The 24,565-nt window shown below is 28.2% G+C and overlaps 2 protein-coding genes across 2 annotated transcripts in view; both read right to left on the bottom strand.

Annotated features, from left to right (window-relative positions):
• Positions 1-7,781, bottom strand: part of LOC136981352 (hepatocyte nuclear factor 4-gamma-like) — a 32,802-nt gene extending 25,021 nt beyond the window's left edge. The window contains exon 1 of the mRNA XM_067277673.1: positions 7,419-7,781. Coding sequence (XP_067133774.1) covers positions 7,419-7,671 — 253 coding nt within the window. The 5' untranslated portion in view covers positions 7,672-7,781. The remainder of the gene's footprint in view (positions 1-7,418) is intronic.
• The window catches only part of LOC136981349 (lon protease homolog 2, peroxisomal-like), a 51,304-nt gene continuing 34,513 nt past the window's right edge, over positions 7,775-24,565 (bottom strand). Inside the window, exons 10-19 of the mRNA XM_067277667.1 lie at positions 20,467-20,652; positions 20,250-20,397; positions 20,096-20,175; positions 15,777-15,873; positions 15,572-15,707; positions 15,295-15,506; positions 10,593-10,805; positions 10,141-10,344; positions 9,950-10,060; positions 7,775-8,314 (exon numbers count right to left, since the gene is read on the bottom strand). Of these exons, the coding sequence (XP_067133768.1) occupies positions 8,204-8,314; positions 9,950-10,060; positions 10,141-10,344; positions 10,593-10,805; positions 15,295-15,506; positions 15,572-15,707; positions 15,777-15,873; positions 20,096-20,175; positions 20,250-20,397; positions 20,467-20,652 (1,498 nt within the window). The 3' untranslated portion in view covers positions 7,775-8,203. The remainder of the gene's footprint in view (positions 8,315-9,949; positions 10,061-10,140; positions 10,345-10,592; positions 10,806-15,294; positions 15,507-15,571; positions 15,708-15,776; positions 15,874-20,095; positions 20,176-20,249; positions 20,398-20,466; positions 20,653-24,565) is intronic.

The following is a 24,565-nucleotide window of genomic DNA, read 5'->3' as shown; positions in this document are numbered from 1 at the left end:
TGTTAACGTATTGCTATTAGTCTTTATTGTCCTTTATATACTCGTGTCTGATAAAACGATGATACAGACTTTGATTAAACATATTTGTCTTATCATATCCGAGTTAAAAAACTAATAAAAGAAATTACGCAGTATAAATCAAAATAAACTGGGAACAATTTTAAAGAATGCTAAAAACTTTTTTTAATAATAATATTGGAAATTAGCTTTGTCTTTTTAAATTTATTTACTACTGTAATTACTAAATACTAATGTGGTATTTACAGGTTAATTTTTTACTGTATTATACAGTTGAATCTTAATTTTCTTTAAGACCAAACTTACAATCGCTTAACAACTGATGATTGATTCCCTAGTGAGCTATCCGTAATAAACTTAAATATAATACATTAAAACTGGAAAGATTCCGGTTTACACAGTTTTTACCACTTTTTGAAGGTTTTTATACAGGTTTTAATACTTTTTTCTTTTTATTACTAGTTTTAATCCAAATTAATCTAACTGTAAGTAAAGATCGAAGTACTCGAATACAAAAATTGAAAACTATTCGCCTGTAAAAGTGCTCGCATCAGAGAAGAATTCGAATATCTATCTGTATGAGTTGACACAGCAAATTCAAGCCAATTCCAATACCAAGAAATTAGTGTCCCGCTCTGTCATTCGAAATTCTAATCGAATTATAATAATAGAGACCACACGTTATTCTATGACCTTACTTCTCGAAGAATTTTAATATTCTAATTAATCTTTAACTCCAATCTTTCATTACCAACAATATTAATAAATATGTTCTCGAATACTCTGTGATAGTTAATTACAAACTATGCCGTACGAGGCAAATTGGCAGCACGTGTTATCTTATTTTCATAGTTTTCAATGAACGTATGCTTTGCTAAACTAATTCTAACAAAGGGGGCAACAACGTCGTTACGTCGGAATCGATTCCAAGTCGATTTTGACCGAAGAAATCTTACGTTAAGCCGATCAAAATCGTTCCATCATGCTTGCCCGATGCGAAGAGAGGAAAAAATGGAGTAAAATATGTTGAAAGATTAAAACTTACAGTAATATTGAAGTAAAAAAAAATCCATTTTATACAATTCTAGGGGAAAAAGACTATAAAAATGTTACAGAGATTTGATCTTAACGTAACGCAAGGAGTGCATATACATTCGGAATCAAATTGATGCAAGATTACTCTGCTCGTTCAAATCCTGTAGACGAGGGGTGGCCAACAAGTCGATCGCGATCGACCGGTCGATCGCCAAGCCAATTTTGATCGATCACTAGCGATATCTTGACTTAATGTATTATATTTGTAACCGACGCAACTGTATTCATGCAGTTATGACTCGACTCATAAGCAGTGAGTGCACTTCGTACTGAAATACAGTGTATAAACATAGTATGTATTTCACACTTCCCCTCCCCACTTAGACTATGCCGATGACAACAAGTCGATCGCGACACATTTTTACGATAAAAAGTAGATCTTACGTGCACAAAAGTTAGCCACCCCTGCTGTATACAAACGAATTAGGGGAAGGTCGTCTAGTACCGGACAGCGTCTAGTATCGGACAAGCCGTTGTTTCTAATATTTGCTACAAGTGACAGAACCTGTGAAGATACCAGCATGTTGGGTGAATAAAGAAAGTTCAGATTCTCGCCATATTTAGTCAATCAGTTGTGTTGTTGACACGTGGCAGAAAATTTGGTAGTTTTAATAGTGTTTTGAGTGAACGAAGATGACTTCTGGTTGTCATAGCTTGCTTGAAAATGAGAATAAGTTGTTTTTATGTTTACTGTAGAAAACAACCTTTATTGTTCTTTAACTTGTAGGCCGGAAATCTCCTTAAGCTTACTAATACGTATGTGGTAACCTATGTTTTGTTTTATGATGTTTCGTGTTGTATCGGACAAGATATGTTGCGGGTTGTATCGGACAATAATGTTGCGGTTTATATGAGACAGAGGTGTTACGAGTTGTATCGGAAACAGTTTAAAATTGATAAGAATAAACACAAAATACATTTTTCATTAAAATGAATTGTTAAATTTTCAGACTGATAATTTTTTAATTTTTCTTATTTATACCACTTTCTTCTCATATATTAACTTAGTTTTACAATCTATAATTTGTACTTTTATAAATTTCTCAATAATAACTCTGCCTAATAATAAAAAGTAGTTTGAAAAACCAAAAGTAATTCTCTTCTTGCAGATTTTTGTCATGTCCGATACAACCCTCCACATTTGAACTTAGTAAAAATCTAATGACTGTAAAAAGTGTAAAAAAAAAATGATTAATATTTTTATCTTAGAAAAATGAGTTTTAACAAGTGTTTTTATAAGACAATGAAGTTTTGTATGGAATGTAATCAGGGCCGGATTTACATAAGGGCATTTGGGGCCTGTGCCCAGGGCCCCCACAAAACTAAAAAAATTATGTTTAAACATAATTTTTTTTCTATTACCGCGACAGCCTAGTGTGGCCTAACCATGAGGGCAACAGGCAGAGAAAACCAAACCCGGGAAAAAACCTATGAAACAACGGAAAATTTCGGGAAAAAATTTCACATAGGTATTTTTCAGTTAAATTAAAATAATTAGTTTTACGCTATAAAATATATGTATGTTTACAATAACCTTATTTTTAAATGAAATTTACAACTTCCTAGTTCAAATCTAATTGAAAGTACAGTATTTTGTGTAAACTTTCTAAATCATCAAATTTGCCTACTCTTAAAGGGGGACCCCCACCGAATTTGTGCCCAGGGCCCCTGGATTGGTAAATCCGGCCCTGAATGTAATCTTGACCAATTGAGCTGTAAAATTTTTTTATAATATAGGAAAAGCTTAGGTGTCCGGTACTAGACGACCTTCCCCTATAGCGATCTGATCAATCTCTATCCGCGTATACAAACGCTATCTGGGATCAACTGGATCGCGATTAAACTAATCAGAGCGGAGGGTATAGGATCGTTTGGATCGGATAAAAAAGATTCAAGATGGCGACCTACATGGTTAAAGTCAAACTGATAGTTATATAAGTAAAGAAATATGTTTAACTGTCTGCAATGAAAAGTATTTAAAATTTATAAATGGTAAATAAAGACATTATTAAAATATGGGGCTGTCCATAAATTACGTCTGCATTTTTCTTGAAATTTTTACTCTCTCTCCCCATCTTGTCCAAGTTTTCGTAACTCCCTCCCCCTTCAGACGTCCAGCAAAACTCAACCACCCTCAAAATCTTTATAACGTTAGGCATAATAAAATGTATAAACTGTGTAAAATTTAACGAAATAAAACGAACGTCCAATGAAGTTGAACCCCACCCCAACCCACTATGTCCGACTTGTTATTACCCCCTCCCCCTTCCAGTGCGGACGTCATTTATGGACAGCCTCTATCCAATAAATTGAGACAAAAAAATAACTATTAAGAGAGTTGCGAGATAGTACGGTAGGAATGCGTGGCGTGCACTCGCCCATTTTGACATTATGTGAGTAATTTTATTCACGGAGTAAATACGATTCGATCCTACTTGTATGCTTTTCACCAACTAACACACGATAGAAGCGATCTGTATCACGTGACAAAGACTGATCCGATCTTGCAGATCGATCCATCTAAAACGAAAAGTATTTGCACCCAAGAAGTGCCTGCTGAACTCAGCTTTAAATTTTAATAATTCTATTATATATCTATGGTGTGATGACTATAATAGTTTTCTGTGGATACTACTACAATCTCTTTACAAAAAAAAAAATTAAAGAATTCAATCATTTATCTTTTGAATAGATCAACTATTACTAGGTAATCCATTAATTACGTGTACAGTTTAAATTGAGGAAGGGAGGAAGTCGTGGCAATGTCTAAGTTGACTATTTTAGTGGTGCAAATAATCAGAAAATGTTTGCAGAACATTTCTTCAATGTCAGGGGGCCCATTAAGTATTGTACACGTAATTAATGGACTGCCCTATGTCGGTGTTAATAAATTTAAATTCCTAATATATTTTAAAAGTGTAAACGGCCCAAAATACCCTCATAACTTTCTAAATCCGCCTTCAACGGCATATATCATAATTCTAAAATTTTCCAAAAGACATTTATTAGCCTATATAATTGTATATACGTTAGAGTCTCTGTAATCCGACATACAGTATATCGGGCCGGCAGATGTCGGATTACTGGATTTTATATGTATGTACTGTTGTACAGTAAAAGTCGCACTTCGTTCACAGGTTAGTTTATCGTATTAATCACAATCATATCTGTTTTGCCGGTCACAGCGCCGTCTTGGAGAGTGTCCAGACTATTAAATCCTATATACAAGTACCATTATCTATTAAGCATCCGAATCATACGCTTCCTATGCTTTGTTTTCTTATACTAGAGAGGACTTACCAGAAGAAGATGGCGAAGTATTCATTCTATGGATATCCTTGGGTGTCATCTTATCCTCGCATCTCGAGTAAAGACTAAATACAGTAAAATTAGGAGGCTTAAACGGCTTTGTCTACGACTACAGAGGTTAGTAGGCGACACTTGCAACTTGTTAATTACTTCCGGATTCGTTATTCTCCCTTGGGTACAGTTGTTTATCACATGGAAGATAATAGCGAAGAGGGTAAAGTGTTATAGTGAAGCGAGATTTGTAAGGCTAATAGAAAAGGAATGTTAAACTCAAATTTCGTTATATGTTCGCTCTATATTGTTCACGCGCATTAATTTTTATTTAATAATTTATATTTAAATAAAAACTATATCACTAGAGTACCAAATCATTAAAATGTTTATTTATATTTATATCCGTACTAATTTTTTTTTCCAGATTTACGTCAACTAGTAAGTACAATGTTACGATATCTTACATTATTAGAAATTAAACGTAAATATTTCTGTATACCTATAACGAATTTTATACATACTTTAAAATAACCATGGATAAGTGATTAAAGGTTGCCCACAAATGACATCCACACTACAAGGGAGGGAGAGCGGTATGACAAGTCAGACAAAGGGGAGAGGAGGGGTTCAACTTTAATGAACGACCGTTTTATTTCATTAAATTTTATACAGTTTACGCATTTTATAATTCATAAAGCGATAAACGTTTTCAGGGAAGGGTGAGTGTTGTTGGACGTCCGAAGAGAAGAGGAGGTTACGGAAACTGGGACACTGGGGAGAGGGGGAGTAAAAATTTTAAGAAAAACGCGAACGTAATTTATGGACGCAAAAAAATAAGTTCGAATTTAAAAAAAAATTGTTAATATAATTATTGAATTTCATTAAAAATTTACAGTATTTTTAAAAAATTGAATTTTTTTCTAATAAAATGTTATCATCATTTGATTATGTTTCTAACTATAATAACTTATTACTGATTAAATTGAGTTGAATAGAGTTTCGTGTGGAAAGAAGTTCGCTAACCTTCACCTGACCTTGTATATTCGGATGTTGCAATGTGCCGGACTTGACGATACGATCGAAAAAAGATAATCCAAATTAACTGTTCTATTCGAAAGACCAAACGTTTTTTAAAAAAAAATTCTACTTCTCACCAAAACATTAATTTAATTTTATTAATTATACACCGACAAGAATTGTAACATTGCGCGCACAATATTAAAAGTCGTAGATTTTCTCGAATAGATCCTGACCTTCGTGTAAAATTTTTATCAAATATTTTCGATTATCTTCGTCTTGGGATGAGTGAATCATTCCTGTATGCTTCCACATTACGGAACGTCGTTAATTTGTTGATAACGTCAAAGAGGGTGAAATCACAATCAAGGCTACACTGATATGACAATTACAATGATAATTAAAGTATTTCTTCATTTGCATACTTCTCGTAGCTTCAAAAATTCCACGTATCAATTCACGTACGAACTTTTTTTAATACTTTTTATCTGGCAAAGTGGAGATAAAATTGATACTGTAATTACGTATAATATAAACGGTGCTACGACTATAAATCTTTTATTCTGTCGTAATAATACTAACAATTTTATCTTGGTTTATTAACACGACAAATTTTTAATGATCAATTTAAACGTAACAGGTATTGTGAAAAGGGGTACGTACAAAAATTTCTTTAAAAAATAACACCGTTTTCTTGAATTAAATGCTATAAATAAAATTAATTTTTGATTTTAAATTAAAAAAAAAAAGAAAAATCAGCTGATAGTTCATGCAATTAGAATAGTGACGATATACAGCATAATAGTTCAAGGTTCTGACCCAAACTTAGTTGCCAACAAATCATCCAACTCACAGATTTATGTGAAGCTACAGTATATCTGTTTATCTTCAGCAAATAGCTCACATTACGTCATGTGACTATACAATCGTTACGCTCGAAGAAAACTATACGATTAGAATTAAGCACTTAAACACACTGATTTATCGAGTTAATTTTAGGCTTTCCATCAAATCCACAAGTTTTACTCCATTTATAAATTACCCCACGAATTTAAACAGCGCTAACAAACATGACATTTGATCAGAATCTAATTCGGAAAACACGAAATTAATTTAAAATTGAAAGGACATGAAACCAATTTCCTAACATATGTAAATAATTACTGTAGTTTATAATTAGTATAAAATTTGGCTGATTATATTTTGATTGAGTCCAATTTCACTGGCACAAGTTGAAATTATTCACTCATTATTTTCTTCTTCGAAAATTAATTTTCATATAATCTTTTTAATTAAAATTATTTTATCGAATTTTTTTTGGCCGATCGAACAATAAACAATTATTTTTTAGATGGCAAATATTTATTCTTATCGTATAATCGTTTAATTGTAAATTGCGGAAAGTAAAACAGTCGATCAGTCGTCACATTTAAGTGTTATTTCATTTTTATCGCGGGTTTTTCTCGAGGAAACTTTTACTGCATTTAAACTTGGTTATCTACCAATTATTTCTACGAGGTGCAAACTGATTTATGTCGTCTTTTTATTAACTTATGTTGAATTTACACTAGCATTTGGCCCGTCTGAATCAATAACGCACTCAATTAAAATTTATTTGACGTGTAAAATAACTAACAGATTACAATGTTTGCCCATAAATTTTGACAAGACAAGCGGATAAATGATGTACGTTTTGAGTCATTGGTTAGGTAAACAAAGTTATATAAAGTAGAGAAAAACACCAAGGATGCATTTCCATCTTCAATCAATTAGAGCAAATCAATGTTGAGGACGAAATCACGTGGTTATACGCGTCAAAAAATCGTGCATTACTTACTGCGTTACGAATTTACCAATTGATACACCGTTACAAATATAGAGCGAAGTAAACAATTACACGAGTGTAATTAATTGGATACTCACTGCGAAGAGTACGACTCGACCGTACGAATATATTTCAAAATATATTTTTACATCTGACTCACCTGAATTGGGCGATAAGGGAACACCGTTGTTATTTACTATGACACTCTCTAAATGCGCCTGTGTTAAAAATAAATCTGCACCCATAATCCCCATCGACGTATGGGAATGCTCCACATTCATCATAACATCCGATTTCCCATAAACGCTCGATCGATTCCGACCAGGAATGGCGATTTTTGTAGTTACGTTACAGCCACGTGATAAACCAACGGACAGAGCGCGCTCGGGACGCTGGTGATAGCATCCCATCATGCACGCTTTGCTTATCTAAAAACATTTCCAGTTGCATTTGATCGTTATCAGTGTAATGTAGAAATGACTACATATCTGATTCTATACGACGACTACGACTGCATCTTTTATAGAAAAATATTCTTTATTATTCAATTATATTATACAGTTAATTATATTTATTGAGTATACACAAAAGAGTTGATTTGATTAACTAATGAAGTTTTGTGTATCACCTATATAAAATAATGGATATTATTTGCCTTTATCTGGTGGATAAGTTAAATTTATTATCATACTCGCGGTATGCATTAAATGGCTTGTAGTATGTATCAAAGTGTAATCTATCGGGCATAAAATTTTCGTTTTATCTTGTTATTTTATTATTTTTTTGGATATTAACACTTACTTCAGTCCCGGCAAAAAAATCATCGTGGTAATAGGAATAATGATAAATTGATAACTCTCGTCTCTACATATAATTTATATTTTGTGGAATGTTTGTTTTTGTATGCTATTTTACATTGTACAACCAGGAATTCTCTCTTTATTTTTAAAGTTTACTTGTGATAGATCTCACTTTCCCCAAATCTGGAAGTCCTCCTTGGAAAGCTACTTGCAAGACATCATCAATGCAAGAGACGAAATGAATGGTTAAGTCGGCCTGTGAAATATATAATTTGAATGAAATATTGTTTACTAAGCATATTTTATGTTTATACATCTTCGATAAACAATCTATAATTTAAAACTGAAAAAAGATAACATTTTCTCTTTTAACATAAATGCCAAATAATGTAGAACATAAAGAAGTGTTTTGATATGGAACATTACTATCAATTTTATTAGTAATTGATCATTAGGCATAAAAATTATAATGAATTTAACATATGTGAACAATAATCATAAACTAACTAATTGTTGCCTTTTACGAAAGTTGAAAGAGAAGAAATTACAAGTTACAAACAAATTTCATATGAAGTAATTTAGTAGAATATAAGAAATGAATGTAATAGGGTAAAAATTTGTATTGTCTATATGTGGGAATCCATGACTCTTACAAATCAAGTAATATGAAATTCTTATTCATTTTTTATATTCTACTAAACTATTTCTTATGAAATTTATTTGTAACTTTTTAATATATTCTCTTTTAACTTTCACAAAAGGTAACAATTAAATAGTTTATGATTATTGTTAAATTGATATACTAATGTAATAGTATAAAATTGATTTTAAAAAGATTGATTACAAAAATATGTTTCTTCTATCGTAAATTAATTATAAGTATAGAAATAATTATTAATGTATGTACTTTGACAAAAGGTTTTTAGTTTTATAATGAAATCCATATATTAAATGTTTTGACAAAAAAGATATAAATTTATTTTAAAATGCTATTCTAGATACACATTGATGAATATTATAAATAAAACAAATATCTTAATATGAATACATTATATTGTTTGAATAATGCAATAATATAAACTTTTATTATAAGATTCAATGTAAAATTTAAAACAACAAATAACAGATTGAATTCCAAACAACAAATGTACTTTAATAGAATCATTTTTTAAATAATTTTAAATTCCAAATAACTTTATTGAGTAAACAACTCCAAAATATTCTTATTACCTCTGACCAAACTGACATACAACTATTCTCAAATTTAATAAATATAATTAACAAACAGATAATTGTTAGATCAATGCAATTTTGTCTAGACTATGTCTAACGTATTTAATTATTTAAAAAATTTGGTAATATTTTAGTTAAAGTATTTTTGTAAGTTTTTGAAAAACTTATTTGTTTAATTGATGTTTTGTCAATGATATACTTTCTAAAATTACTTGTATTTATTAATAATTCACCTCATAGAATATGTTAAATTTTATAAATGTAATGGTTTAGTTTTGACAATTGTCAAAAACTAAACCATTTAATGTTTCAAGTGATGAAGGTTTGAAATGGATATCTTGTTGTGAATAAATATAAACAAGTAAATTTGAATAACATTTTATATTTTCTGAAGCCCAAAAAAATTTACTGAAATACAATCAAATTATAAGTAAATAATACAGTATCTGCATCTAAAACACTAATCTACTTTTGTTCATAATTATTTTAATTTTATAATAAAGTAAAAAATAAAATATTTAAAAAATAATTTGTTTAATATTTGACATATTTAAAATGATTAAATTTGTCAAATATTAAATTAAGTAAAATTACTAGTAATTCTGTAAAATAATTAAATTCAAGTTTATATTATAATATACATTTTTAAAGTACTTACTAAAGTGGCAGAAGGAATTTCTGAAAGGTCTTTTTCGTTTTTCTTCGGTAATATAACATGCTTCATTCCAGTTCTGTGTGCAGCTAATATTTTTTCTTTAATCCCACCAACCTAAAAAATTTCATTACAGTTTTTAATCTTAAATTGGTTAAAGAAAATATTTTAAATTCTTTAAATTATGTAAAACTTACTGGTAAAACTAATCCTGATAAAGTTATTTCTCCTGTCATAGCAAGACCAGATGATACTAATCTTCCTGTAAACAATGATATTAAAGCAGTAACAATAGTTACTCCAGCAGAAGGTCCATCTTTACCAACAGCACCAGCAGGAAAATGTATATGAACATCTGTTCTCTCCATCAGATCTGTACCCTTCTGAACAGGAATTCCATACTAACAAAGAATATTTTTATCATATATAAATCAAAATATTAATTAACCATATCAGTTCTTCATTATGAAAATATAAGGATAATTAGAATAATTAAACACATCTAATACCTCATCTAATTCATTGATACTTAAAAATCTGTTTTTTTTTTTTTTCCCCAGAATCTTACTCTTAATTTGGTGAATTTTAATAAAAGTTTTTATTATATATTATATACAATATTATACTAAAATTATATTTTTTATAATACCTCTTCAGCATTTGTACGAATCCAATTTAAAGCTAATTTAGCCGATTCTTTCATGACATCTCCTAGCTGTCCTGTGAGAATTAACTGCCCATCACCATCCATTTTTGTAGCTTCTACAAACATTATTTCTCCACCAGCTGCAGTCCATGCCAAACCTATAGCTATACCTGGTTGGCCTATCTTGGTTGTCAGTTCACTATCATATAATGGTGGCTATAGAAAAGATTTATATATAAAATAAATTATTATTATATTACTAATTTAAAAAAATTTGATATTTTACAAAAATATTCAAACTATAAATTACATCTATTTTATTTATGAATATTTTAACTAGATTCTATTAAATTCTATTAACATTCATGATAAACAATATATGTTAATATTTGCAATAAATTAATTTCAAATTCGATTTAGCTATTTCTAATTAATAAAACCTTTAAAATTTAAATATAAATTTGATTTAAATTTATATTTAATAATATAAAGTAAAGAATTATGCTACAAAGATTGTTCAACACAAAGTCATTAGAAATGTTCATTAATTTAAACTAGGTTCACTTGGCATATAATAAACCGCTACAAAGTGGATATGTCTGCTTTTGGTTAATAGTTCATTAGGAATAGTTCATTAGGAATCAGGAATAGTTCATTAGGAATAGACAGTTCATTAGGAATTGAGAATATCTCAACTTTCACTGAACTTCAGTTTGCTTGACCAATCATCTTTTTGCGATTAGTATTCAAAACCTTTTTTAACTAATCACATTCTAACTTAGTTTGTGTCAAATTTATGATGCAGACAATATTTCATTTCAATTACTGCTTACGTAGGGGTTCTTATGACAGTGTAAACCAAGCTTTAGATCAGGCCTGGCCAACCCGAGGCCCACGGGCCGCATGTGGTCCGTCATGTTAAATTGTGTGGCCTACTAAGTGATATTATATATCTATTAAAACTTTCGTTTCCCGTTATGTATATACCAAAACAATTAAATAAATGAAAATTTGCATGTCATTGTTATAATGCGCAAGTACGAGTACAAACTTTTGGTATAACAATAAAATCTTATTCATTTTGTATTTGTTTTACTTTTTTAAAAGCATGATTGCCTAAATTGTAGCCCACCGTAATGTTACGCATGATAAAAGTGGCCCGCAAAACAATTTGGGTTGGCCAGGCCTGCTTTAGATTATATTTTCCAAATTATGTTTTAAAGGAAATGCTTTTTTATATCAGTCAAAAAATAAACATTTTTAATAATTTCAAATAATTAACATTCAAAGTATCTATCAAAATTATTTTCTTCAGCTGGCAGAGAAATGAAATAATTGATAGTCAGCAGTAAAAAAAAAATTTCAATTTCAATGAACATATTCTACAGATAGGCCAAAATTATAACAGTGATTCAGTTGCATCTGAAAATCATAGCATTGATAAATGTACTAATGCCAAGTTTAAAAGCTTGAAATACAATTAATATTTGTACTCAGGAGTATTTGTATCACTACTTTCTGAATTGTGTTAACTTACTCCAATTGAAATGTATTTAAAATGGCATTTACATATACAAACCTATGTACTCAAATATCTTTTAAAATTGATTCATTAATTATAGCCAATTTATAATGACATTTAAAATTTTGTTTTTATGCAATTATTTTTCAATGAAGTAATAAATATTCATAATTATACTTTAATTTATTCTTTACATGACTATTTATTATAATTTGTACATTAATAAAGTGCTGCCAAAATGATACAGCATAACAGTCATTCTAGTATTTTAAAATGTCAGCTATTTCAATATTAACTTCATTATCATTCAAGTATCAGAAATCAAAATGTCAGTATGTACAATAATGTATATGTCAATTGGTTTCATACAATTCCTGTGAAGTATATTCTATTTTAATACATATTCTAAAGAAGTTATCACCTGAATATCAGTTCTTAAATTATATATATAATAATTATTATTGTTTGATTATTTAAGATTTCTTGTTCAAAAATCCAATGATTGTTCTATAATTAGCCAAAAAAGTGCTTGTTTGTATAAAAAAAAATTATTACTGGTTTAAAAGATGTTTTGCAAATTAAATATAGTTAAAGTAATATACAGTAAATCTTTGATGTTTTAATAAGATAATAAAAAGTAAGATAAACATGATGATTAATTCAAAAACTGAAAATGAAATTTTTTTTCATTTTTTCTTAAAAACGAAAAAAAAAACATTAGCTGTTTTATATATAATTTTATGTAATTTTTTCCAATATTTCACCTTAGAAATTAAATTTCTGCAATTGATTTTTACATTACTTCTTAAATAATCAGTATTATTTAAAATAAAATTTTATATGCAATAGGGCCTGTTTATGGTAACACACACATTATTATAATCATTTAATGTAACATTTTGGACCTGCTGATTTTGATATGTTAAAATTTTCTCATAAAACTTAGCAATAACTAAACTCTGATTACAATAATCAATCATTATTTTTAGATTGTCTTTTCAAATCATCAGTATCAATATGTGACTGATAACATGTAATTGTTATCAGTTATTGTAATCGATCTTAACTACTGCTTTAAATGTTTACCATTTTAATTATTATTTGCTAACAATACAGTAGTTTAAATTACTGGCATTATTTTTATTTCAAATATATGCTTTGATTATTTTATACATTGATAAATTATTATTTATATCCTTTTAAGTCCAGATACACTACCACCCATAATTTCCATTAATTATAGTCTTATTTATTTCCTTATTTAATATTTTCAGCCAATTGTTATCAGTATAGGCAAGTCCCAAAATGATTACAATAAGCTGATTCTATTATGTCAGTGTGTGTGAATATAAAATTATAAAAAGCAGGGCCGGATTTACCAATCCAGGGACCCTGGGCACAAATTTGGTGGGGGCCCCCCTTTAAGAGTAGGCAAATTTGATGCTTTAGAAAATTTACACAGAATACTGTACTTTCAACTAGGAAGCTGTAAATTTCATTTAAAAATAAGGTTATTGTAAACATACATATATTTTATTGTGTAAAACTAATTATTTTAATTTAATTGAAAAATACCCATGTAAAATTTTTTCCTGAAATTTTCCGATGTTCCATAGGTTTTTTCCTGGGTTTGGTTTTCTTTGCCTGTGGCCCTCATGATTAGGCCACATTAGGCTGTCGCAGTAATAGGAAAAAAAAAAAAAAAATTATGTTTAAACAGTTTTGTGGGGGCCCTGGGCACCGGCCCCAAATGTCCTTATGTAAATCTGGCCCTGATAAAAAGTTAATAGTTCAAAATCTTCATTCAATAGTTTCTTTTTACCTCATTTAGATAGATTAATACTGAAACAGCATATAATAAATAAATTTCAATAATTTATTTATTACCTATACAAATTTGAAAATGCCGTCAATCATTATGAATCACAAACAAATCAGTGTGTTCTGTACAATGAAAATGTCAGTGTTTTTTTGAATTTGAAAACAATGTAATGAGAGTATATTTCTTAAAATTTATCAAATTAAATATTTTATTAATTATTAGTACTTTATTTGTGTAGGTTAATCCACATTAAAATTTATACAAATTATTTTTTTACTGGAATCAATTGAATAAAATAACAAAAAACTATTACTAATGTAAATAATCTTTCTGTATTTAAGTATTCTTACTGATTAATAATCATGATATTCTATATATACTCTTTTATTTAATTAATAATAGCAAATATACAATATTCAAAATATTACAATACCCTCTTGCTAATTCAGCATACCAACCAATGTGATCATGCATGTTCTTTAGTTTCCATGAAAACATTAGGCATGTCACACATGCACTGGTTTCAATTTCTATGTACAATATTGCATGTTGGCATGCCATATTATTTGCCTGCCTACCTCTGAAAAGAACCAGTATGAAAGGGCAACAGGTTGCATCATTCATTGGCCTTAGGGCTGTACAGTCTCAGTAATCAGGCATGCATGTGCAAGAAATGGTTGGATTAAAAAGAATATAGTGTAATATGAAAGTTCAATCTACACTTAAGTGTAACACATCTTTAGTAAAACTGTTATTAAGCTACAGATAACAGACTAAATATTTACAGTATCTTTTATATATTTTTATATTTAATTTTATAGTAAAATAAATAAACACAAATAAAATTTCTAAAAAATAATGTATGTTATGAATTATTTATTATAAATTACTTTTATATTTTATATTTATAATGAAATAATACATTAGATGCTAGTATTTTCGATAATTCTGTATCATCTTCAGGCATATGGAACAATACTGAAATACAAATAATATATTTTTAAATTCAAAATTTTGCATTAGTTGTAAAAGAAAAAATGAATGTGACATTTTAAATTTAAAAATACATCATTATTATTCCGATACTGTTTTGTATGCCTAAAGATGATAGTGTAGAATTATCAAAAGTGCTTGTAAAAATAAAATTGAAGCACAAAAAATAGTCATTTCTTGTAGATTAGATGCTCAATAAAATACATACTACTAAGTTTTTTAATATATGTGAAATAAATAATTATTTTATGACTTTGAAATTGGTTTTATGATCTGTTAATCATATCATTTTCATAAATTTTGTTATTAAAAAGTTCTAAAACTTTTAAGTAAAAATTAAAATCTATATAATAATAAAAACAACTTACTCCTAAAATATCTTCTAGAGCTATTTCATCTAAAACAATTGGAAGTTCAGGAGGATGGCATATTGCATTTCCATTATTTTGTACATTAGAAGAATTGGCTACTTTTTCTTTTATCACTTGTTTTTCTACAACTCTTACTGCTACAGCTCGACATAATGCTCCTACTTTGCGTTCCAAGCTACGCACTCCAGCTTCCTGAGTATATTTTCTAACTATATAATTTTTAAGATTCTTAATTCTATTCTATAAAATATACATTATTAACAAAAATACCTACTTAACAACTGTACAGCTTCATCAGTTATGTGAACTGTTTCTGAGGTAAGTCCATGTTCTTTAAGCATTTTGGGAATCAAATGATTTCGAGCAATATGGTGCTTTTCTTCGTGTGTATATCCAGGAACAGGAATAATCTATTAAAAATTCAATTTATTACTGTATTATTGTTTCATTTAAAATAAGAAATTATATTCAATATTTACCTCCATTCTATCTAACAAAGCTGGAGCAATACTTTTAATTGTATTTGCAGTAGCAATGAATAGAACTTGTGATAAATCAAATGGTACATTTAAATAACTTTGCATAAGTTAAGAAAATACTTATATACAAAAATAATCTTACAATAATTTTAAATTTTTTATGTACAATAATTAAAAATTTACAATAAGTTTTATAATAAAAATTTTTCATAGACATTTGTAATAATTATATCTTAAATCAAATAATGAGATCATAGATAAATTAAGAAAGCTAAGGAACTGATTTCAGTACTGGATACAATGAAATACAGTAGAGCATCGATTATCCGACTTAATTGGGGACTGGGGTTGGTCGGATAACTGAAAAGTATGAAAAAATACATTATTAGTATAGTGTATTAGGCCTGGTTTAAATACTAGCCTCCCTTTCATGGTCGAGCCAGTGCTGCCAGCTAAAACATGCAAAAATTTAACAAAAATAATATTAAAGTAGCCAAGACATAACCAAATATTGTAGCGCCACATCACTAGCGGACATTTGAATTTGCCGACTAGAACGCAGTCAGTTAACCGATAAGTTGGTTAATCGGGGGTCGGATAATCGATGCTCTACTGTAATTACTTTACACTTAACTGAGTTAAATAAAAAAAAAGAAAAAGCAGAATATAACTTATAATTTTTATCATTTTATTATTACTATGTCACTAGATGCAGAATAACCTATAGACCAAAAATCTTCAAATAGTTCTATATTATTAAGTTGTTTAATATTTTATTTTAGAAAAATTATAATTGACACCAAACACCTGCCATATTATTGGGCTATAATAAGAAAATTGAATAATTAAATATAAAGTAATTTGACTAGATATAGGTTGTTAGGCCACCATCTCATGAAAATTTTAATACATAATAAATTAAAAATTTTAATTTAAAATGTTCTGGAAGAAAAGAATCGGCACAGAGAACTTCCACTTACTGTGCAGATGTGTTGCCAATTTCACACCCATATCTCAATCCAATCTTTGATTCCAGAATTATTAGATATAACCAGACTGGGGACAACTTTAGCATCTAAGGCTCAATGGCTGGTTGCTAGTTGCTGGTCAAATCCTGCTCCAGACAAATGCTGTTCTTCCAGAACATTTTAAATTAAAATTTAGAATTAATTAATTTATATTTATTAAAATTATCAAGAGATGATGGCTAACTGCCTACCTCTAGTCAAATTGCTTTATTTTTAATTATTAAATTAATCTTATTATAGCCCAATAATACAGCAGAGATCTTGGTATTAATTGAAAGTTAAGTTAGTAGATTTATCATTTACTATAGACATCTTAGTTTAAAAAGCTATTTAAGTCAAGAGTTCCTTTCTGTACAAAGATAAAACAAAATTCATTTCCTATTATTCATGTTTGTATCCATTTTCTAATAGCTGGCATAATTAGTTCATTTAATTCGAATATTTGAACTTTCTACCAATTCTTCCATTATTAGATTCATAAATCCAACAGAAGAATTGTTTCAGTAAGAATTCATATAATTATAGATATTGTTCAATTAAATCTAAAAAATGTTTGCATTTGACTACATCTAGTACAATCAGTATATTTACACTATATCAAAGTTACTTATTCTAACATTATTAGATTATAATTTTAAAATCAGATAAACTTCTGAATGTATCCAAATAAAACATTAGTTTTATTTGAAATATTATGTGTTTTCGTACAATAATATAAAATTTAGCTAAAAGGAATTTGTACTTTGTTTGTTTGTTTTATGAAAAGACTTTTATAAACTCATTACAAGTAATTACTTTTATTGATTAAATAAAAAATAGAATAGAAATTTAATTTCAAAATACGAAATTAAATTTTTAATAATAGTTACAGCTATTTAAAATTATTTTTCTAATTAAAAACTATTCAAACAATTGTTTTTATTCTGAATGTTTTATAGAATTAGAATGCTAAATGAGCAATTTTAATTTTTTTACATTGCTGAAATGATTATATATTATAACAAATCACAAATCAAGTAAAAATCACATCTGTGTGTTAAAAAAATAAAAATAAAAATTTAAAAAATATATTTGTTACAAATCTTAACAGAAGTAATTGATTTTTATTTATTTCTTATTAATGTTGTCGGGATCGTCATAAAACCACCAAGCATGTGAGATGTTCACCTCCTTAAAACTAATTCCCCTTTAGTTTGGCTTTACAAATTTCAAGTGTTTCCAAAATTTTGATCTGATCAGTGTGAAATTGCTCTTTCAGCATTCTAATTCTATTCAACATTTTGACCTGAAGCATATCCTATTAGGATGAAAAGCACTTGTTATAGCATGTTTTTACTGTAAATTCAGAAAAATGAATTTTCTTTCAAAATCAATTAATTTATTTATATGAATGAAAATTTTTATGATAATTGCAACTAAAACACACCACATAAAAATTATGTTATTTTTACTTTTATCATCACAGAAAAAATTCATCATTAATGTCATAATATGCATGGTTCCTACTCAAATTTTTGTTTTAAATTCCAAAACTTTCCCCAACTTTCCATGTTCCTCATGTTCCATACAGTATGGCACATTGACAAAATAAAACAGTGTTTGACTTACTATGCACTTATGCTATTGCTTCTCCAATTTTTTAATTACAGTAGAGCGTCGATAAGTGGAACGTCGGTAAGTGGAACGATTTTCAGTCGGACTGTGTCGTGCTGAATCGAATGTTTTTGATACTAAATTTACTTCTAAAGTATAATTTTCATGTTTTTTTATATTCTTTAATATATTTATTTTGTTTGTACAAAATGCAGAAATAATTTTTAACGATACGATAGCCTTGATGATTATTATAAAAATTTTCGTTAGGCTTAAAATTGACGAAAATTCAACAGGAAGTGATACGCAACGGAGAAAAATTTGAACATCGGACAGGTTAATGTATTTTTTCGTACAAAGTCGGAAACTGGAACAAATCATTAACTGGAAGGACCCCAGTCCCCAATTGGTTCCACTTATCGACGCTCTACTGTAGTTATTTTTTCTAATTAACAGTTATATATATATATGTGTTTTTTTATAATTGCCAAATTATTAAAACTAAAAATAAAATGTTTTATTAAATTAAAATAGTTTATTCTGTTATTAAATTAATTTAGTAAATTTATTAATTCACAAACATAAATCTACATGACTTTGAAAAAAAAGAAAAGAAGCAATTATTTATTTATTACTCATTAGCATTATGCAACTTAAATACTTTGTATACTTTTGTACATGGTAATCCATGTACAAAAGTATATACAGTATTTATTAAATTTATCTCTTAATACTTTTACCTTAACTTTATAAAATATTTATAAACTGGGAAAAAAATCAAAAATTGTTTTGTTATGCAATCAAAATTATTCAATCTTCCTTACACACCGGTGATTCAATCAAAAAATACACTTACGTAAAACCAGATAACCGGAGTGATTAGTATTCAGGTCGCAAACGTTTTCGTAGCCTCTTCTAGGCTCTTCTTCAGGCTTAGTAGTAATAAATTCGAATATATTCCTTTTTGAAAGAAACGAGTTTCGAATTCCGTCACGTGAAAACGTTCCAACATATGTTGGAACGTTTTCACGTGACGGAATTCGAAACTCGTTTCTTTCAAAAAGGAATATATTCGAATTTATTACTACTAAGCCTGAAGAAGAGCCTAGAAGAGGCTACGAAAACGTTTGCGACCAGAATACTAATCACTCCGGTTATCTGGTTTTACGTAAGTGTATTTTTTAATCAAAATTATTAAAGTGAAAAATGATAATACCATTTAAATTAAAATTATTTATCATTTTTTGTACTTTGTAAATTTTTGGGGGAAATTTGGGTCCTGAAAATATTCTGCACCCCTTTTCATAAGTTGTATTGCAACACATTACTTCTTGTTGACTTAGTCAAGCATATTGTCAACAAAAAATCAACAAGGCAGCCAAGGAGGTAAGTTCTCTGACTTTCCTTGAGTTTTTTTGAACACTAATAAAAATCCCTGACTTTCCAGGTGTGTAGGAACCCTGAATATATATAAATTGAAATCATTACAGAAATTTAATAATTTATGAATATTGACTTCATTAAATCTTGAATTTAATATCTTTTGTTTCATGATGATTAATAAACATTTTAACAATAAAGTGAAGAAAGAAACAATTTTTTCAATAATAATCAGTTTTATAACTAAAATAATTCAAGAAAGAAGAGTATGTATATAAATATATATATATCTACTTATAACATTAATTAAAAGGATACTGGTCTATAAATGCAGAATTTTGTTCTGGGTCAAGAACTTCTAAAAGTGCAGCTGCTGGATCACCATGTATTCCAGCACTCTGAAAAATTTAATTAAATTTCAAAAATTTATCTAATATTGATCAATTAAATTAGAGAAAAAAATTTTAATTGCCATTTTATCAATTTCATCTAACAGAAACACAGGATTTTTAACTCCAACTGTTCTTAATCCTTGAATAATACGTCCTGGCATTGAACCTATATAAGTGCGTCTGTGACCACGAATATCAGCTTGATCACAAACACCACCTAGAGATATCCTGCACATACAAAATTTATAATTATAATATAACTCATTTTAATATAAAATGTAATAATAATTTATTAACCTATGAAATTCTCTTCCCAATGATTGTGCAATAGATCTTCCCACACTTGTTTTACCTACTCCAGGAGGTCCTACAAAGCATAAAATGGGACCTTTCAATGTATTTTTCAATTGGCGAACAGCAAGATATTCTAAAACTCTTTTCTTCAATTTCTCCATGCCATAATGATCGGCATCTAAATCTTTTCTGAAAAATTATAAATTAATTCTTTACACCTTAAGATATACATGATGTACACAGTATAAATAAAATGAAAATACATAAATTTACAAAATGATTTGAAACAAATGGTTTATTTTCTCTTTAACTAAACTTAAATGAATTGATAAATCTATATACAGTAGAGAGTCATTAATCGGAACGCCGGTAATCGGAACGATTTTCAGTCGGACTGTGTCATGCTGAATCGAACGTTTTTGATACTAGATTTACTTCTAAAGTATAATTTTCATGTTTTTATATTCTTCAATAAATTTATTTTGTTTGTACAAAATAAAGAAATAATTTTTAACGATACAATAGCCTCGATTATTATTATAAAAATTTTCGTTAGGCTTAAAATCAACGAAAATTCAACACGAAGCGACACGCAATGGAAAAAAATTCAACATGAAGTGACACGCAATGGAGAAAAATTTGAACATCAGACAGGTTAATGTATTTTTTCGTACATAATGAGTAATCGGAACAAATGACTAATCGGAACAACCCCAGTCCCCAATTGATTCCGATTTTCGACTCTCTACTGTATTAGCTTAAATTTAATAGCATTTTTCCCCTTATATTTTACAGTAGAACCCCACCATATGCAATTTCAGGTTTATGATATTGGAAATCCAAAGGAAAAAAGTGGAAAATATGTAAAACAAAAATTCTTAATTGTGCACAAAATATGCACCATTTTTAGATGCATAAAGTCTTGCATCATCTCACTCAGTCATATTCATTCTCATTCTGGGAAAGTGTTACTGTGACTCGTTTCTTTGTTTTGCACTAAACACTGGGACTTGGGGATCAGTCTTTTTCTGCAGTTTTTGCTTGCAGTTTTGCTTCATGTCCATATATCAGTGCTTCTCTTAGTTTCATTAATGCTAATTATTTTGTAACATGACTCCAAAATACAGTAAGACCTTGCTTAATGCGAGGGATGCATTCCTAGATGACAAAGGGCTAAGTGAAACAGCATTAAACAAGGTCATTTTAACATAGAGTAAACAGGAGAACACGCAACCAAAAATAAGCAAATTTTACTATAATTTTAAGTTACTTTTTATATTAATTTGCATAATAATATATGTTAAATAACACACAAACATATGCACACAGAAATGTAAAGTTCAGTTTTTGTGATGAAGGCCCTGGCTTTTCTGAAATTTTTGGTTTTTGCAATAAAGTTGTGTAGTTTCATTTGTTGCTTTTTTTTTCCTTTTGTTAAGCAAATGTCAGTAGCAGAAGATCACATCCAAAATGCGTTGTTTTGATTTTGCACTCCTTTCAAAATCTGGATCGTTCACTACAATTTGATCAATGATTTTGGTTATTGTTACCAAACTTTTACTAAGGAAATCTGTATAGAAATTTTTTGGGTTCTTCGTTTTCAGAATCACTATTTTCTAGTTCTACATGAATTCCTTGTTCTGCCAGTTCTTGATGGTCATCATTGGTAAGGCTCTCATCAGAAACCTGCAGTAACTCCCAACATCCCGCTCATCTACATCTCCTGTGTTGATTAAGTTGACAGTTTGGTCAACCTAATGATACAGTGATAGGCTCTTCTCATTGAGAATTTTTGGATACGTCTTTCACACATACAATTTAGTTAAATTTAGTATATTTTTGAATTAATTTCCTCCAAATTGAAGGACAGAATGTGGATACTCTTTCTAGATAACAGATTAGTTCATGTTAAAATACTTTTGTTCTGTTCTTTGGGATTGCAGTGCCTGAGATGTACAGTACATTCCTTAAGAGAAGGTCAGTATTATATTTGTATAATTAGTTACTGTAATTATACAGTAACTAATTAGAATTATTTTATTATTATTTGTTGCATTTAATGTAAATTCAGTTTACTTTAGCCTCTTTCTATATTACAAAATAATGTTTAGGCATTAGAATGCAATGATGAAGAAACTATGATTCTTATCAACAGTATATAGGCTGAAATTGATTAGTTTCTGTAATAAAGACAGCAATTATTTATTTCTATAAATAATTGCTGGCTTTATTAATGAATGAGTAAGATATTCAATATATTAAATCAACCAATATTCAAAAATATAGCAAGATATAAATTTTACTGATTATATTTTTAAAAATAAATAATAGATGGCTGTAGAATTTTTTAATATGTCCAAACATGAATCAGTAAGATATTTATTTTTTAGCACAGAAATCACATAATACTACAGTATTTCCATTATGTCACTCATACAAGGTGTCCAAAAAGTTACTGTTCTGTGAGAAATTTGACATTAAAGTTATACATACAGTATTGCTTTTGAGACCTGTAAGTTGTCCATTTCAGTACCAGTTGACTAGTTATACATATGGCATTGAATACAGTTACAGGTCTTGTATACAATACTGCATGTATAACTTTAATGTCATTACAAATTCTCACTAAATAGTAACTTTTTTAACACTCTGTGTGTGTTTGTGTATTTAATATTACATATTCAGTCACATCAATTTTGGAATAGTCAAGAATGATGAAAAATATCTTTATGGAACTTTTGAAATTAAAAAAACTAAGGTTTTAAGATTGTTCTTCAAAAATGTTATATTTTCCTTTTATAAACAGAGAGAATACATACAAGATGAAAAATAAATTAAAAAATAACATTTGCTTTTGAATTTTTACTTAACTTCTTAAAAATTTGTTTTTGTCTTTCAAAACAGTGAAACAAATTATTTTTGAATGTTTATTTTAATTTTTTAAAATTAATTATAATTTATAATTTAAAAACAGTCATCACATCATGAATTAATCTATTTTTATAACATTTTAGTCATTTCTTAATTATCTCTAATGAAGCTTATTAGATAAATTAAACAATTTACCATTTTAATATTATGATTATAACTACAAAAGTATCAGTATCTTCATTAGAATTATATGACATTATAGCATAATTAGGTTTTCAACATCATTACAATTTGATAATCCAAAATGAAATATTGTAATTTCCTACAAATAAACTGTTATCTGTGTTTAAAAGTTAATTTGAAAGCAGATAGGATTACTATGGAATTATTATTCCATGAATCACTAATATTCTTGGTCTCATCACAACTGAATGTCTAATTTTTTAAGCAGGAAGAAACAGAGAAAACAAATTATTTAAATTTTGATAATTGCAATGCCAATCTTATTACTCTACATTTATCACAAAGATACATACATTTTTTATCTTAATAATAAAATTTTAATATTTTTTGTTACAAATGAAATTTTATATCATCTCATTTACTTTGATAATTATTTTTAAAATAAACATTTTGTAGAATGATTTAAACTGGAGCTATTAATTTATATAAATTACATAATTGTTTGACAATATTGCTCCATGTAGTAGTAATGGAGAAAATAGTAATGATAATGTCATATAGGTAAAAGTATACAATTTTCATCCATGCTGATATATCATCATTTTCTTTAATACATTAAATATATATTTATTTACTTTCTGTAATCTGTATTTTAACATTACATTTTCATTTGTTTACCTTACAATTTTGTATGGCAAAATTTGTAGGATACTTTATATCTTCAAAACATCAAAATTCTATTTTTTCTGGTCATAATTATCCTGCATTTCCATTCTAAAATTATGCCAACTGTCATTCCAAAATTATGGTGACCTAATTAAGTGTCATGTTTTTCAATGCCACTTCCAACAAACAAGGTTTATGGCAATAAGAGTTAATTAAAGGTTTTATTTCTGTTACAGCAATTTTCTGTGATGTAATGTATGTTATGGTATGTGCCACTGTGGATTATAAGCAAGAAATTACAGTACCTTTTTAATTGTAATATATAAAACTGAAATTTATTATATTATGTGCTAACTTATTGTTATTATTACTATTAATATAT

The sequence above is a fragment of the Centruroides vittatus genome, unplaced genomic scaffold, assembly GCF_030686945.1.
Source record: "Centruroides vittatus isolate TY-2023 unplaced genomic scaffold, ASM3068694v2 contig_753, whole genome shotgun sequence".
In the NCBI taxonomy this organism is placed as follows: Eukaryota; Metazoa; Arthropoda; class Arachnida; order Scorpiones; family Buthidae; genus Centruroides; species Centruroides vittatus.
Note: the sequence above shows the minus strand (reverse complement) of the source record. Positions and strands in the feature narration are given on the sequence as shown.